Consider the following 18634-nt stretch of genomic DNA (forward strand, 5'->3'; position numbering starts at 1 on the left):
ATGAAGCACGAGCACTCTCAAAATTCTGAGATTTTTTCAACTTTGAAAAAATTTTATAAACTAAAATTTCGAAAAACTTGTGATCAACATGCTGTCCGAAAGTGCTAATCAAGTCAGACAGACTTGAAAATATGAAATCCTGAAATTTTGGCAACTCTCAATTTTCTAATCACTAGGTTAGTCTTGTTTATTAACTCGCCCCCCGACCACATTCTCTCCCCTTTCTCACCTGCTCTTTATTCCATCTGCATGTGACGTCATCAGTAGATTCATAAGATCCGTTAAAGTTGTTTCGGGATCATAGCTGAAAAAAGGAGCAATTAGTTTTCGTTTTTTTCCAAAAGAACAAATCAAACAATTATATTAAAAAAGAGAAAACCCCAGGAGAAGAGGAGGAAGTTGGTAGTTGATTGAGTTTTAAGTGAACAAGTCAATTTCAATTTAAACGGAAAACGAGATTATAATAACACGAATACGTAAAATCAGAAGAAGTACGTTGTGTCTATGTTCAAGAGAGCAAAAAGTTAGAGAACTCTGTTGTGTTCATAAGGAAATTGGAATATCGAAAAATCGGACTATTTTGAAAGCAGACAGGTTCCCAGATAGTTAAAGTGATAATTATTCCATGAAAATCAAAGCTCAGGGATCAGAACACTTTTAAGAATTATCTATTGTTCTGCTCAGCTCAGAATGGACGGAATTCGAAGGCTAAGGTTTTAGCAAATGTGCTTTGTGCATTTTTCAACTTCGCAGTCATGCTTTCTTTACCGTCTCGATAGAGCGCAGTTATTAAAACTGGTACTGGAAACTTATTCAACCAAAACTCTTAAATTCATAAATACGGCTGGGCAACTAGATAGTACTGAAGAGAGCCTTCATCACACAGAAAAAGGAATGCGCCTTCGGTATGAAAAATTTGAATTTGACAAAATGAACTACGATTGGCTAGAATTAAAAAATAAATTTTTACCACTCCATGATAGAGAACGTTAATCGAAAGTAAAAGTAACGAATAAGGCTGTCAATTTTAAGAAATCAATCAGGAAATCAAGTTTTTCGATAATTTACTGTTTTGCCAGACGTTTGATTCCATCTTCTTCGGTGAGATTTGACTCCAACATGATTCTCCGATTGCTTCCTGAAATAAAATTTATGCCATATATAAGAAATCCTCGAATTTTTCAGCTTTTACACTCTAAATCTTTCAATCTTATAAATCAAACACCTATCTTCAATCCTCCACAATTTTCAGATACATCGACAAAGCCCTGGAAATCGAAGATTTTCTCCAATACAAACTGAAAGGAACGTGGGGAAACCAAAGCTATGCCTATTCTGACTTCTGTGGAACTCAATGTGAGACATCAGACGCTGTCAACATCTTCTTGACAATGTTCCGTGATCAACAGAAGAAGAAGACAGCTCACGTGAAACTGACCTACCCGAGTATGGACGTCTTTGGACACAGAATCTATTTGGCCAACAATATCTTTCAAGTTCAGATTAATAATAGGTGAGTTTGGAATGAAAATGAAGTATGAAATGGGAGAAACGGATTATATAAATCACGAGAAGAGACGAGAATTCGTTAATTATCTGACTCTGTAACTCTCCAGGGAATCCAAAACAAAAGCTTATGATATAGAAATATCGAAATTTCTCGTGACAAAAATGAACTTTTCTTTTCAGATCAAGCATCATAGAAGAGTCAAAACTCGTTGCCATTAACTTCCACGCAATTTATAATAATGAGACGATGTATGAGATTATGAAACAATGGGAGAAGGTACAAAATAAATTAAAAGTTTCCAAAAACTAGCATTTTCTAAATTTTCAGAAACTTTTCGACTACACTCTCTCTACTGAAAATGACCCATTAATCCGTGTCTATGTGACCAGCGAAGGTCTTGTTTCTGAAGAAGTTCGTCGTACTGGAATCCTCGCAATGCCATTGATGGGAATCACTTTCTTCATTATTTTGGCATTCACAATGCTTACAACTCTAAAAAAAGATCCCGTCAGATCGAAACCATTCGAGTCATTCCTTGGAGTCATTTGTCCGCTTCTCTCGTTATGCGCATCATTTGGACACTTGTTCTGGGTAAGTTTATTAGAAAAATTTTAGAGAATTTATTCATATAATGCTGTAATTTTGTTTCAGATGGGTTTCGAATATCTTCCAATTGTTACTGTCGTTCCTTTCTTGATTCTCTCGATTGGAGTTGATGATGTCTTCATTTTCATTCATGCTTGGCATCGTACCCCACATAAGTGAGTTCTGAATTCAAAAGGATTGTTTTTTCAGTACGCTTCAAAAGACTTCTAAAACGCTGAGAAACTTTTTCAATTCATCTTTAAATTCACTTTCCAGACACTCTGTCCGGGACCGTATGGCTGAAACTCTTGCCGATGCAGGACCATCCATCTCCATCACTTCCCTCACAAATCTTCTCTCTTTCGGAATCGGAATCTTCACTCCAACCCCAGCCATCTACACGTTCTGTGTCTTCATCTCAACTGCTGTTATCTATGATTACATCTATCAAATCTTCTTCTTCTCAGCAGTTCTCGTACTCGGAGGAGATCGTGAAGAGCGTCGAATGAATGCCTATTTCTGGTGGAAATACGAGCCACTGAAAGAGGAAACAAAGAACAAAAAGAATAAAGGAATTGGAGAAGCAGTCAATCGAATTCTTGGAAAGATTTTAGATGTTTGGGTTGATTTCATTATGGCTACATGGAGCAAATTCCTCATCGGAGCTCTCATGTTGACGTACTGGTTCTTTATGGCACGTGGTGTTATGCAAATTGCAGTTGGATTGAGTTCTGAGAAACTATTTTTGGATGATTCACCACTTCTTCCACTCGTACGTCTTCAAACTAATGTCATTTTCAAGGAAGGTGGCCAAGTGGCAGTATTTGTGAATAATCCAGGAAACATGAGTGAACCAGATGCCGTACCAGAGATTATGAGAATTCTGAGAAGATTTGAAACAGCGAATAACAGTGTTGGAGCAGCGAGTACTCATATGTGGTTGCTACCGTATCTTCCATATGTTGGAGAACAGGAACATGGATCGATTGAGTTCAAATACAGATACTTGCCAGAATTCTTTAAATTAATGGAGTACAGAAGATGGTCTCATTTCGTAAACCTTGGAAATCATCAGTGAGTTTTAACTCCTTATTATTTTCATCCACTCTTATATTATTCCAGAGATTGTCTCTCTGAAAAACCATCTTGCCTCCAAAAATTCGTCTTCTCCACCGGATTCCACGACGCTGTGTCTTGGTCTGATCGTCTTGCTCTTCTTGAGAATTGGCGTGAAATGGCATCAGAATACCAGCATCTCAATCTGACAATCTATGAAGACTTCAGCATGTACTCTGATCAACTTCTCACCATTGTACCTGTCACTGAATCCACCGTAATCTGCGCCCTCGTCTGTATGATCATGATTCTAACCCTCTTCACCCCATCACCAGTCACGATTGTCACCTCGACAGCTGCAGTTTTGTCTATCAATTTGGGAGTTTTCGGATGCCTAGTCTACATGAATATCGATTTGGATCCTATTTCAGTAAGCTCTTTCGAGATTTGCAAAATCAATTAACTCACTTTTAGATGACCACTCTTCTCATGGCTATTGGATTCTCTGTTGACTTCGTTGCCCATATTACTTGGCATTACTATAAAGGAGAATTCCAATCGAAGAGAGCAAGAATTCGTCACGCTCTTGCTGGAATCGCTTGGCCAATGTTCCAAGCTGGAACTTCTACTATGTTGGCTATTTCTGTGTTGGCTCTCGTTCATGCTTACATGGTTCAGGTAAATCACTGCAGAATTAATTCATGATTCTAATTTTCAAATGTCACTTTTCAGGTCTTCGTGAAAGTAGTCGTTCTTGTCATCTTCCTCGGAATGTTCCACGGGCTTGTCGTACTTCCAGTCGTCTTCGCAGCTCTTCCATTCACCAAAACAGCTGGACCACAAAAGAAAAAGATCGCCCCACTTCAGATGCATGAAGCTGGACCGATTCCAAAGAAGGAAGAGCCAGAATCTATTTTAGAAATGACAGAAGAAAAGAAGAAAACGAAAGAAGAACCTGTTGAAAAGACGGTTCGAAGTGCTGAGAGAGCTTAATATTTCCCTATTATTTAAATAATTCAACAGTTTCGTTTTCCCAGTTCAAAAAGATCAACCCGTTGAAAAATGATTCCCACTCCTCCCTTTTTTGCCATTTTTGGCCCGTTTTTATTGTGCTCCAATCGATTGTTTTACGGGTTCTCTTTGATTCACTTTCGAAATTTTCTTGTCCAAAATTTTTGCTAGTGTCTTATTTCAAATGTGCTATAAATTCCTTTCTTTTTTAGTTTTTTCTTTTTTCTTTTTTCAGAAATAAATTATTGTTCTATTGTTTTATGTTTTATTGTGATTTTCAATTCATGGATTAGAATGTCTTCATAAGTTCCAGGGATTAATGTAACTGAAATGAACTGATTTGAAACCAAAAATAATGAAAAGCATCAGAATTGAACGGATGTGCTTGAAAATGATACGTTGTCAACTGGTTCCACTAATTACATCTTCATCTATCCTCTCATTTCCCACATACATTATCTGACCCTTGAAAAGCAGTATATATTAGGCAACACCGTATTGTATTATACTTATGGGCTTAGCGCATTCTTTCTGTTTTCGGCATTTCTCAAAGGACACCTGCTACATATTATGATATCCTCCAACCTACCCAATCTCTCATTCGAATAATCCATTATGTTCTTGTCATATGTCCCTTTCTTGGTAAACCTGTCCTCCTACTCTCCCAATTATTCTTCTCCTTGTGGTCAACATTTGATGACGCAACACAATGAGCTAGAATACCGGCGCACCGAGGTTAACGAGGTGCGGCCCCTTTCTGGAGGAGTGTCTTTATTATGGAAGAGTGTTGTTTCGTAATTTTATGGACTGACAATGATCGTTATGAAGGGAAGGATCAAAGCGTGTTGACCCGGAGAAAAGACATAAATATATTTGGAAAATAAATAAAGATGGTTATCAATAGGAGAGACCTCTTTGTTTACACTTATTCAGTGGAAAATATGGGAATATTAAGAGATAAGGATTGCTAGAAAGTTCTTTAAAATTATGAGATTACTTGAAGCTGTTGTCGAATTCAAAAAGTTGCATTCGTTTACTACGGTTCCGAAGTTTTGGTTTGAGTTGGTGTCAACCGACTCATAAAAAACTCAAGTAAGAAAAATTACCTTTAATACTGTATTATAACGGCATGCCGTTATATTTTTCAACTGTCTCCAAGAGAAGTTTTATGGTTTCAGAAACTCATTAAAGTTAAACGGAAAAAAATTTTCTGAACGTTGTATTTTTTGATCAAGAAGTTTACTAATCACGCAGCTTCTAATCAGAACCAAGAAAAACCACCGTGAAAACCGTATTCATGAATTCTGAGTATACATGGGGTGCCGTTATAATACAGTATTTATGGTTTATCAAAGTATATTTTTTAACAATAATTCTCTTAAACGTTTTTATATGATCTGCTTTTAATGCTGGATCTCAAAAAAATTCAACACAAGACTATACAATTCGTTTCAGGATAAATTTGCACGTCTCTGACCCATTTCATCTGTTGAAAAACATGCTAGAATACTGATTTGATTTCCAGATAACTCTTTTCCAAACTCCAAACAGATCCCTGGAACCTGGCTCCCCCCATCTGTCTACAGTTTCCTCATCATCGCCACCTGCCTGGTGTCATTCAGCTATTTTATGTTCTGCTATGTTGCATCATCAAAGGATGTTAACCCGGACACACCCTTTTCGGATGGCGTACGATTGGTGTCTGAGATAAGATCTTGTGCGCCTAGTTATGAGCTGTTGAAGATTTTAATTACTTGACGATTTGGGAAAAGTGGATTGTAATTAGATGAGTTCGAAAAAATGCCGAGTTTGATACATATTCTTGGTTTTTATTCCAATCTCAAAGCCAAGGAAAATGACACTGGAAGATTCAGTTCTGAATTTCAGTGAAGTTCAGAAGTCTACGGAAGTCACATCGTCATCAAAAATCCGTTTCAAGTTGCAAATCAAGTTGCAACTGAAACCATTCTTATCACTTTTCATCGTTTTCTATGAAGCCACGGAGCCAGACACCGAAATCTACTGATAAGAAACTGAATATTTTATTAGAAAGTTCTTGACAGAGCGGTGTTCACCTTATCAGCACCCGACTGATCGAACCAACTGATAACGAGTAGAACACCTGATCCAATTGCGGGAAAACAGCATTTCTTAACTGATTACAGCTTTTTGCTGATCTATTTAAAAACAATAATTGGGGTGAGAGAATGCGGGAAAACGGTGTGAGTGTGCTTTTCGGAAATGGAGAGAGAAAAAGAAAAGAGTTGATAACTTGATAACATCAAAGGAGTGGACAGTAACAGTCGGTGCCGGCCAACAGTGCCACTGATAGAGGACAAAAATGGACTCTTTCACTCGCCCCCAATTTTACATTTCTCCGCTACATATCGCGGAGTTAAATCTTGTATTCTTTGACGAAGATTTACATGTTGACGTGATTGATCGGATTGTTTCGAACGACTGAGGTGAGATTTATCTACGAAAAGATGAGGTAGAATTGTACGGTTAGTCCAAATTTGTTTTCTCGTGAAATCTAGACAGTGATGAATTGGGTTTGGATATGAGAGTATTGAGTAAACAGTTTACTTTTGTGAGTATGCAAAAAAAAAGAACAAGAATTAAAACTTGGACAGTCTGAAGTATTGGAGGGACACAATTGTTCACATACAACATTTCTTTCACACAGGTTCTCTGAATAATTGAAATTTCGAGCTATCTGAAAGTGGATCCAATAAAGTAACTGATATCTCTTCATTCTTTGATCACACCGTTCCTCCCATTTGCCGTTTCCTTTTTCTAGAAACTGACTTCAAAAGTGTCGAAACTTTTCGAAATTTTTACAAAATTGAGGTTTGGCTTTTCTTCCTTCCAAGTCATTATCTTTTTGAACTATAGTTGTACACTTTGTGTTATCAATTGTAGGCAAAGAGGAGAAGAAAAATGTGTTCACATACGTTTCCAGCTCATTTTTCAGAGAAATTTAAGGTATTCCTTGATGGAAAATGTGGGAAGTCAGATTCAACTAAAGAAAACTGAGGTTACAATCAGGACACAAGCCAACAAATTATTCATATGATGATCTGTAACAGAAGCTAATCATACATAATGCATTTCGCTCCTGTTAAGCTGATGATCTAAAATTTCCGCTGTTTTCTTTCGGAGATATTTCAGAATAGTTCGGTATTGAAGAATTCGCAAAATGCGGATTCATTATTTCTTAAGCTGTGAACATAATCAAAAGTTTTTTTTTCCACAACTCCAACAAAAATCTTGAATATTTCAGATGAAGCTAGTCATTTAAAACAGCCTATTTGCACAAACTAATTTTAAACAACCGTGATCTGATGCTTTGAAAATACAGAAAAAAAATAAATAAATACATTTAAAAGATTAAAAGTTGAAGAAGTTTTTCAAGTACAATTATCGCCAAGATTGGGAACGAATCTCTTTTAAGAAATCCTTTGATACCTGGCTCTTTCAAGTCCCCGGAATGTTCAAAAACCAAATGACTATACAAAACTCCACCAACTTCCAAATAGTTTCAACTAGTAACTCTCTCGTGACCCAACCCCACTTTCCCCCAAATAATATTATCACTGGCGCCGATCATTCCGGACGGAAACACATGCGTTACGTTGCGTCTCTTCACCTGGCGCCATCATCACATTTCTCCCTCAAATAATTATATTTCAAGAAGATAAACATGTTCATTTTCCAGAGATAACCATCATTCACTGAGTGTCTTCTCATCATCAACGTGCCCTCACTCCGAGGGGAAACATCATCTGAAGATACGAATCTTCTTGAAATAAACGGTAAGTATCTGGTCTCGAGGTGTCAATCACGAAACATACTAATTGGCTTGCCCCCTTCTTCCTTTTTCTCGTCTCTTTATCTCGATTTTTCCTTTATTTTCCTACCATCGACACCTTTTTTTTTTGAAACAAAAGGGTATATTTGTGAATGAATGAACGTAAAGCATAGGAATTGCTTGTGTCATTTTAGGAGAATGTCACATGAAAAAAGAGAGAGAAAGAGAGGAAAAAAGAGAGGGCTCCGCTTGACCTATCGGTCTGTAAACTGATAAGAAATGTTGTCTTTTGAGTTGATGACTGACCATCGTCGTGTACGATTGTTACGATTATTATTAGGGTTGGGAAGAGGTGAGAGAAGAAGAAAGAGGAAAGCTTTTGAGACACAAAACATATGGAAAGTGCAGCGTTTTTCGAGAAAAGGAAACATACTAATGAAAAAATCGAAAATCTGAAATCAGGATGTGTTGGAGGCTAAGAAACGGAGTCTCCCTTTCTGAATGCTGATTGATCCCGGTACTTATCCCAGCTGCAAACCTTAACAAACACGCCCTACCGAAACTCAACCGTTTGGTGATTTTGGTAGAGCGCATTTACCTTGCTAATTGACCAATTAGACATTTTCATTGTCTGAAGCATTGTTCCTTTTTTCTCGAAAACAACGCAATGAGGGAAAACGGTGAAAACTGAAAACATGTTGTGGTCTACGTCTAGAATAGGTAGTCTGTCTGGAAGCAAAACTTGAAAACAATCCACCGTGAACTTTTATCTTGTTAAAAGGCTACAGTAATCCACGGTGATCATCTTCTTCCTGAAATTTCAGATGTCAACCTCCTCATCATTGTTTCTTCCCATCTCATCTGATCTCCCTCTCTCTCCGAAACCCTAATCAGCTTCTCCAATTTCTTATCAGTTCCATCTCATCATTCTCCAGTCTTTTCCCTCATTCTTCCCATCATCATCATCATTCTCGACATCATGCACCACAATCATCACATGAATGAATTTGACTCTTTGGAAAATACCGACGAGAAAAATGACGTGGCTTTTCCCCTCCACCAATTTGTACTCTTATGGAAAAAAGAAGAAAACACTTATTTTTTCTTTTCGGAACATTTCTGACATCACCCTTTTGAAGAAAGACAAACACTGCTAGGTGATAGTGATGGTGTCCCTTTGTCTTTTTAGGACGACCCGACAGGTTGAACTGTTATAAAAGTGCAAGTTCTGCACCCTCTTATACCTATCGAATCTCTCGTATATTTCATTTTCCAATGAGCATTTTAAAGTTGATCAAAATTAGTTTTGAATGGTCGCCTCCAGGCACGGATAGATCGAGACACCCCATTGAGAGTAAGGGGGATGAAGGGAACGACCTTCGTGTTTCTCTTTTACCCGTTCATCATTTCAGTCATATCGAATCGTTGAATGTGATTGTTTTGTTACCACACATGGAGGTCGAGAGATTCGGGTGACAAATGTTGCGTAATTTAAATGGAAAAAGTGCAGGGGCCCGACCTCCCAATGCGCGAATCGAATCGTTGAAAAACGAACGACTTTTCTTTGTTCCTGTCGATTCGGCATCGTTTTTCTCTTCCTTTTTTCTTCACCCATTTTTTGTTCTAATCTACCGGTGGAGCGTATCCTTTTGAGTGAAAAGCCATCTGTCACCAGTTGCCGATGGAATACAAGATTCGCGCAAAGTGTTGGAGAGGATGCGTCTGAGGGCAGCACGCGTACGATCAAGGAGATAATATTAATGAGCGGATGGGTCCGGCGATTTGAATTCCGGCGGACCATTCTAGGGCAGATAGAGAAGGGAAAGCAGATGGCCTTTCTTTGTACAGTTATTCGACACATTGTTGAGTCGGAAGAGAGTATTTGAGATAAGGGATGTTCGGAGTGGGTGCTACTTCATAATTAGCTTGAAGGAGGTCTCGGTCCGATCAGATTTTTGACGGAATGTACAGATGTCGATGGCTTTGAGTCAAGTATGTAGATAATTGTGAGTTGAGTAAGAGACCGATTATAGGCTAATTTAGATATGACAGGTAGAGCTCGTGGGATGATAGTTCGCGTGATGGAATAAGAGTTCTGGGAAGACAAGTGAGATCTAGATATCTTCTGGTCGTCTGATGTCATGACAGTTCAAGACATGGCCAGACATTACTACGAAGCGTAATCTAGGATCATTTCACGAGTTCTGACCTTTCACGAATTCTGACACAAGCTCCTATTACCACTGCTCGTTCTAATGAGTAATATTTCTGATAGTGAACCACTTCCGGCAATTCGACCCTATCCAATCATACCTTTCCACTCAAAAACCCTTCCTACAACCCCACTTAACGACCTGATTCAATACAAATGCCTCAATATCAATATTCCAAATCTTTGATATTGTTCCAAAACGTCATCTCTCGAGCACCTGTCTCCATACCTCTTGGTGACCCGTTACACCATACCGTCTGTCGGCCGACGCAACACGTATTAGAGCCTCCCAAACCACAGGAGATCCGCTAAATCTGTTCCTCACCCGTCGAGATTTATTTGCTCCATTGGAATCAACCTCTTCTTACGCAACGTTTGTTCTGTCTCCACACGTCATCACACCACGGAGCAATTGGGGGCGAGTTTTAGGGCTCTTACGCAAGTTATTCGAGTCTCAAAGACAACAATTACCCACGAACAATGTCTCATTTAATGCAGAGAGAAAGAAAAAGAAAACGATAGAATCTTTCTTTATTTCACACTCTTGTCTTGTTCAAATAGTTGAAGAAGGAAAGGTCACTTTTCACTTGTCATCAGATTAGCCAGATCAGTGTCGCATTAGTGTAAGTGAGATAGTAATGGCTGGGAGGACTGGTGCGCGAAAACTGATAGGTCCCAAGATAGTGATAGATTAGGGTGTCCCTCTAAATATTTGTCCAGAGTAGAGGTATGAGAAGTCAGATGAAATATAAGAAGATGTTGTTGGTTCGAGGTCAGTCAGAATTGGAAGTGACATCGTTGGCAGCTGGTCGAACACCTGGTACCACGGGCGCATCTTTTCAATCGTATTTCCCATCTTACCATAACCATAATTTTGACAACTTTCACTTGATTCCTCTCAAAGAGACTTCGTCTCATCCCAAACGAACATGTCTTGTCTTGTTCGTTTGGTGATGGTGGTCCATCTGATTTGTTGTTTCCGGGTGTTGTCACCTTGTGACCTGTCCACAAAACGATTTATTAGTTTGGGAACAAGGGAGGGGGAGCCGGTTCATTGTGGGCTCCCATAACAATGAGAGAAGACATTTTGGTGTTTTCGGTTTGATAGGTCAGAAGCTGTGGGGGCGAGAAGAAGAATGAACATGTTTTCGGTCACATTATGGAATTGAACTTTAGGAGCTGAGTGCCATATTAAGGTGTTTTGGGAAGTTAGGCTAGAAAGGAGCAATTGGGAATCTTGAGAAAATAGTGTAGTTTGAGTTTTACGGAAGTTTTAAACGAGATCTGTAGCAACAATTAATAAAATCTGCTCGGATTCAATAGGAATTGTAGGCAGCTCGAAATTGAGCTAAGCTAGACTTGAAAATCGAATCAGCGTGAGCCAGATCAAACCTCTCGGGTGATACTAGAAAACTATCATGACAGATTTCTCCGAAATTCTGAAGACTAAAAGCAGAACATAGGCTACAATACTTTTCGATTCTTTATTGAAGCTGACTTGAATTGACCAGAATCTTCTTCGTCCCATCTAGAGAACTGACTACATATAGATCTTACCAAAGTTACAGATCTAATTTAGAGTATAACCCCTCAATAACCTTCAACCTATTTTCTTATTCTGCACCAAAGATTAATCATTGTCTAGACAGTCATTTTAACTTTCGAAACGCATAAGCTTAACCTTGACGGCGGACATCCTCCATTCTCTCTCCTTCCGTTAACTTAAAACAGGAAGAAAGCTGCAGAGTTGTATGAACATTCACACCTTATTTCAAGGCCGAACGCCTTCTTCTCCGTCTTCTTCAAAATTCTCCCAGAAGACCATATTGATTGACACCATCTGACCTGTTGACCTGTCATTCGGTGTGTCTTGAACAATATTCACACCTTCTTTCTTCTTTCCACGCACCCACATCATCACCCTCCTAACACCCCCACACCCGTCTTCATTTTTCACCATGACCCAGTACCCCGCTGACTTCTTTCTTCTGCACTCCATCTGCTTGTCTTTCTCTTCTGATACCACCTGAAGAATCCCAAAACACCTCGAAATCATTCGATTCCGTGTCCCTGGGGGAGAGAGACGCGGGTGCCTGGGGGGAGATCGAGGAGGAGGAGGTGCGTCGAAATATTGGGGGCGGGGCTTAGGACGGCGGAGAGTAAGGGCACCACCCGCCTTCTTCTGCCACTCTCCACTGTCTTCTACCTCATTTTCGGCTGAAGGTACTACTAACCTTACTGATATTTACATATAGGTTACTAACTGTCTCTCTCTTTCTCTCTCTCTTTTTGTTTCTTTCTTGTCATAATTCTAAAGCTTCCAACTCTAATATTTCCGATTTTCAGATGGATTTCGCATCCTCGTCATCGGCTGGTCCGAGCGGTTCCTCATATCCACGAGAGTCCCAGGAACCATGCACATCCGGATCCATCTCGGTAAGTATCTGATTTTTTAATACTTAGACTCGCGTGTCTTTCTCACAGCGGGTAACTTGTCCTTCTCTATTTTTTCTTCTCTTTTTTTTTAACTAAAGGCTTTGCAAATACATATTTCAACACCTTTTTCCTCTTCTTCGTCTCTCGATTTTCCTCATTTCTCTTCATTTCTTAGATATAGATCTTGACAAGAATGAGAGAGATTCTCTCGTATTTCAATCGTCTTGACCAGCACTCCATGAACATTTTCTATTGATTACTTCAATCTCATTCTCTTTAATTCCAGAAGTGCAACTATAACTGGCAACTGCCACCACATCTTGCCGCCATCGTTGATGATGGAAAAGTGCATCCGAATAAACGATTATTCATTTATAACCGAACTGATCCCAATATTCAACTTGATATGACTGCATTCTTGAATTGTATGGAATATGAGGAGACACTTCAACCCAATTATCACTATTTCACCGCTGTTCAAGAGAATATCACACCGTTTCATAGGGAGCAAGCGGTTGATTGGATTTACGACGTGGCCAGAGAAGAGAATTGTGATGGAGACGTTTTCTTGCTTGCCGTTGCTTTGATTGATCGGTTTCTGTCGGTACAGAGTATTCTGAAGCATGATGTTCAGGTGAGTACATTCACAACATTCCCATGGAATGTGGTAAAAATGACCAAACAGTTCTAATACCCTCTATATTTTCTCCTAGGAAGGTCCAAAGTCTGAAAGAACATTCTAGAATACATCTACTAATTACCGTCTTCCAATTAAATTCTCACAATCTTTTGATAGTTTCTCCCAGATGTTTAGATACCAACATAGTAACTCACTTCACCAGATATACCTCCTTTATCTCAAATATCCTCTCACCTTCCTCTCCTAATCCTGCTCTCCTCTCCTTCCCATCAACAATGAAATCAGATCCAAATATTCAGATGATCGCCGGAGTTGCACTGTTTATTGCCAGTAAACTGAAGGCTCCTCATCCGATGACTGCTTCCAAAGTTGCATACTACTCGGATAACAGTTGCCCAGTTGATATGATCCTTCAATGGGAGCTTCTCATCGTGACAACACTCGGTTGGGAGACAGAATCTCCGACGGCGTTCTCGTTCTTCGACTTCCTCGCCTCCAGAATTCCACAGATTCACAATCTCCGAGCAGAATTCCAAACCGTTGTTCAGAAGTGTCAAAGAAGTGAGTCTAGTCTTTCTCTTTTTGCCCTTTTTCTGTTCCTTCAGCAGCCATTTTTTCTTCTGTTTCTTGTCGCGTACGTCGCGTGTCATTTTTCAATCGGGGGTGTTCTTCTTCTCCTTTTTCTCCCCCATCTCAATCGTTCTAATCTCCAAAATCGAAGTCGTTTTTTGCCTAATGTTTTCTGTGTGTGTCCCCCTTTCTTTTGTACTTTTTGCCAGTTCGGCCCACCCAGGGAGGATGGTTCCCGGGGAGAAAAAGGAGAAAAGAGACAAGTTTTTTTGATGGGTGGTCGTTTATGTGCTTGTCCGAATTTTCTGTGCGTGTGTGCGGTAGGTCGGCGGATGACACCGTTGCATTTACATAAATTGGAAGACAAGACAAGAAAAATGAAGATGAGGTGTAGTGGAGGGCGAAAAAAACTAATCGCTTTTCCGGTACCAAGGGGATCAGTTAGTACGGAGCCTCTGGTTACTGTAATTCTCTCTTTTCATTTCCATACGATACAATCCAAACAAACAAGTTTCCTTAAGCAGTGACTCCACAGGGGGTCGCTTGCCTAATGAGCTTAGTGCGTATTTCCTTGTCTAAGAAACTTTCTTTCTTTGTATATCAAGTCGAAGTTTTATGTCGGCGACCCAATCGGATCCGACAAAAGAAATCCAAAAATTTCCCTATACAAATACCGAACTTGTGTTAGTTTTTGCGTACGGCTCATTGGCCGTTTGACACGCGTTGACCTACCAAAAACCCCCCTGAGAGAGGTTTTAGCGCCTTTGTTAGTTAGGGTCTCTACAGATATAAGATCACCAAAAAGTAAGTGAGTCAGTACCAGGTACACACCATACGTTTTTTTCGCCTCCTCTTTGTTCTCAAGCCGTCCTTCTGGTGACACACTGAGAGCGAGTAAAAAATGACTCGTTACGTATAGGTGCCATTAGTCTTAGGATGTCTTTGGACTTGGGTCTTAAGCAGGACTAACGGAATAGCTGGACCATCTGGTATCAAAAATGTTCATCAAGTGAATGAAAGCATACAATAGATACGGTTCTGACGTGGATGACGATTTGGATGTTGATGATGATGGTCCCACTAATGAGGCAACTAGCGGATTAGTGCCTTTCCTACGACTGTAAATAATGGCATGTGACAAGAAAATAGCTAATGGAAGCCAAGGAAGCAAACATTCACCAGGTGTGTCCATGGGTGTTCAATTAACTTCCACCCGGCGGGCGCCTTACCCAGTAATTTCCGTTGAAGGAAAAGATACCGATCTCTTCTTAGAGAATCGCGGTACGCTCAAAATCACACACGCGGGCTCTTAGACAAACCGTTTAATTGTTGCGGATCACTTGACACCAACCGAAAGAAACAATTAGCAGTGGGGTCTATTAGATACCGGACACTTAAACATATGTCACTGTAATCCTTGCCTTTTGAAGTGACTCTAGGGATCTTTATACCGTAATCTTTCTTAGTTCGAACAATGGATTGTAACAGGATTGTTAGTTTAAAAACGACCTCATGTCCTATTGCCTAAGATAGTTTATTTGAACATCCATCCCTCGAAAACTTCCGATCGGCATCCTTTTAGCAACATGATAGCAATGCAATGTGCAGTGATTGATCACTTCCTTCCAAATGTTTGTCCAGATATCAGATGCCTCTAGTCTTCTTCTAATGGATGTATGCAACGGGGGGATTAACCGAAAGTTGTGTGTATCCAGGTCCACCTGGCGCGTGCCTACTCTCTGTTGATTTATAAACCTAGATTGTATTCAGATTCTAGGGTTAGATTATGAAATGAAACGGTGTTGGCGTTGGGGAGGAATCCTGGAAGAAAGAAAGAAAAAAGACAGCGCTCTTGATTTATGACGAGCAGAACGTGTGTGTATGTTGTCATTTCCTTCTGTTGCGATGGATTCAACAAAGAAAAAGTTATGTCGCAATCTTAGATGAAAACCGACAGAGAAAGACAACACATGTTGGTCCTGTTGTGCACATTATTATTATGAGGTCAAATTGACAACTGTCTTTCTTTCTTGGGAAAATTTTTCAATTTTTGAATTCAGATGTTCAAATTGTCATACTGTGCATTGTCTCATCATCTCATTAATGTTTCATGATGATCACTGTCATCATTTCTCTCTCAGCATCTCCTAATTGATTGACAGTGTCCTGGAATTTGAATAGAAAGGAGCAGCTGAGAAAGAGAAAGAAGTCATCAATCCGGACAGGGGATAGAGGGACATACACACATCCGTTTGACCGATATAAATTCATTTCGGTCAATTACCCAAATGTTTTTTATTTGCTGGATGCTTACGGGCCAAGGGAAGCGTGTCGTCATAAGATTTTCAAATATCTTTACATCATCTCCGTCCTATCCAGCAGCTGTCATAAACGAGAAGAGGGGCGGTCTATTCAATTATGCAACATCTTCCGACCGTACCCCTTATTCGTCGATCCGATACATCCTGTCAACAGGTGCTCTTTGAGAATAAAGGGAGGGCTTAAAAGGGCGAATGGTCTCTAATTGCGTACCGGACATTTTTGAATAAGACCTAGAAGCTTCATGAGCAGATGTGACCTGCTCCATAAGTAGGTTGACGCAACTATCCGGTGACGTCACGTGGGGACCATTGTGGACGTCTTTTCCAAAGTTGACGCAATCAGCTCTGATTACGTCAGTGGGGTCAAACATCGTCATCGTAGAAGCCGTACGGTTTGTTCACAGGTTGGGCATTATGCCTAATTTCTAAAACAGACATTCTAGAAGCATCGGTGACGTCAGGGGTCAAATCTTACGTCACTCGAGGGAAGTTCTACACCTCTTTCTATTGGTTTAACGGTTCATGCCAAAGGAGTGTGAAAACCCGAAAGAAATTTTCAAAAAGTAGCCGTTACACGACCTTCGAGTGTTCTTCTACAGTACCTCCGACAAAGTTTATGTTAGCATAGATAAGCGTTTTAACCGTTGCCAAAATTTCGAAAAAGATTCGCGCGTCCTCCCACTCATTCCTCATCTTGTCTCTTCTGATTTCCTCCCTCGTCAAGGTGTGAAAACGCGCACTTTTCTACGCCACAGGGTCCCCCAGAATAGTATGGCAATCGAAGAGACACAGAGGTTCAGAGACTCGTTCCAAGATAAAATCATCTCTTCTCACTAATACGGGACATTTTTGGAGAGGGTGGCCTTTGCCTCTTCTACTAAGAAATCGAATTTCTTTTCGCCCAAATGATTGAAATCGAAACCTTGAGGCGAGAGGTGCGTGTGACGAAAATGAGGAAAATTTTGATTGGCATTGCTGAAGGAACAGTGATAAATATGAGAACGATTAAAAGTATATACAACAATACAACAATAAATGAATTTTCAGTGCACAAATTGGCAACCTTATTCCCATCAATGCAGTGTGCAATTGCCCTCTATTATGTATCAAACCTTCCACATCAGAACAAACAATTGGCTGCCCACATCAAGACACTTCTCGCCACTATGTTCCAGTTGGAAGTGGTTAGTATCTCATTCGATATTCTCACATCAATTCTAACTCTTCCATTTTTCAGAATCTACTCGATTCCTACATTCCAATGGTGCAACGATGCCTCAACCCAGCTCCAATTTACACCGTCGAGGAGCCAGAGAAACAAGAAGTTGCCCCTGTTGCTCCGGCACCAATTCCAGTTGCTCCAGTTGTTCCGATTGCTCCGATCGCTCCAGTCGCTCCAGTCGCTCCAATTGCTCCAATTGCTGTTCCAGAAGAGGATACCGATGGAGACGATGAAGGAGAAGAAGAAACCGAAGACGTCAACCCAAAGGAAGTATCATTCGATGGAATCTTCACTCCTCCAGAAGAAAAATCAGAAGAATCTGCTCCAGAAGTCATCAAAGCTCCCTTCGTCCTCGACCAAATCCCAATCTCTGACCAGACCCCATACACTCCTCTCAACGATTCTGGATTCTGTTCCGACGTCTCCTCGCCTCCATCATCTGAAAAGAAGCGACGTCGGAGTTCCGAATGGTCTGAAGACGACATAACGCCCCCAAAAATATTCAAATTCCTATAGTTCTCCCTATTCTCTTTTATTGCATGTGTAGCTTTCTTCTACGTCGATTCGAAACCAAAATCCCTGAATTCAGAAAATCTCAAAAATTTCCATCCAGTCCATTTCCCCTTAGTTACTCTTTTTCCTATGCACCCATTTCTTCTCGAAAACTTTAATACTCAACACCGGTGACCCTTCTGTCCTGTTTATCTCCCCAAAAAAATAAAAGCCTTAAATTATTTTCAGTACTCAGATTTCCCCCCAACCTCCCAAAAATTGTCCCCGTTTCCCTGTTTTCCTTTCCGAGAGTCCGGATGTGCTCGAACCTTCTCAGTTGCTTTTCTGAATCTTCAGAATCCCAACATCTTCTGGTTCTTGTTTTCACATCCATGACTTCGTTTGTGATTAGTCAAATCCTGCCGTTTTTCCTCATTTCCCAATTCATTAATCTGTTTTTCTTTGTAATTTAAACTTCCCATTCGCTTCTTTCAGGTATTGCTCAAGATGAAAACCCCCTTCTTTCCTTCTCTTTACCACTGATGACCATTGAATTTTTATGTACAAAATCTCTTCTTTTTTCTTTTTTTTTTTGAATTATTACCTGCTTAGATTAATAAAGATCCAACAACAACCAAAATTTCGCTTTCGCAAGATTGACTTGAAGAAAAAGAGAGTTTGAATTGAAAACAGCAGTTTGGGGGATCACCAATGATTGCCAGGACACTTCTTCTGACAATTCATTTCTGAATATTCAAGTTTCTACAT

The 18634-nt window shown here is 39.9% G+C and overlaps 2 protein-coding genes across 2 annotated transcripts; one reads left to right on the forward strand and one right to left on the reverse strand.

The window, feature by feature from the left end:
* Nucleotides 1–690: 690 nt before the first annotated feature.
* On the forward strand, nt 691–4144 carry GCK72_005240 (uncharacterized protein; the record flags this gene model as incomplete). Its single annotated transcript, XM_053725100.1, has 9 exons — nt 691–713; nt 1253–1513; nt 1690–1786; nt 1838–2101; nt 2162–2271; nt 2372–3169; nt 3218–3581; nt 3626–3829; nt 3884–4144. 9 exons carry the CDS (start codon nt 691–693, stop codon nt 4142–4144), a joined length of 2382 nt encoding a protein of 793 aa, XP_053589294.1.
* A 9398-nt stretch (nt 4145–13542) lies between these two features.
* Nucleotides 13543–13911, reverse strand: GCK72_005241 (uncharacterized protein; the record flags this gene model as incomplete). The annotated part of the gene is made up of 1 exon (XM_053725101.1): nt 13543–13911. One exon carries the CDS (start codon nt 13909–13911, stop codon nt 13543–13545), a length of 369 nt encoding a protein of 122 aa, XP_053589295.1.
* Between the last annotated feature and the right edge of the window lie 4723 nt (nt 13912–18634).

Source organism: Caenorhabditis remanei, chromosome II (genome assembly GCF_010183535.1).
Source record: "Caenorhabditis remanei strain PX506 chromosome II, whole genome shotgun sequence".
NCBI classification, from domain to species: Eukaryota; Metazoa; Nematoda; class Chromadorea; order Rhabditida; family Rhabditidae; genus Caenorhabditis; species Caenorhabditis remanei.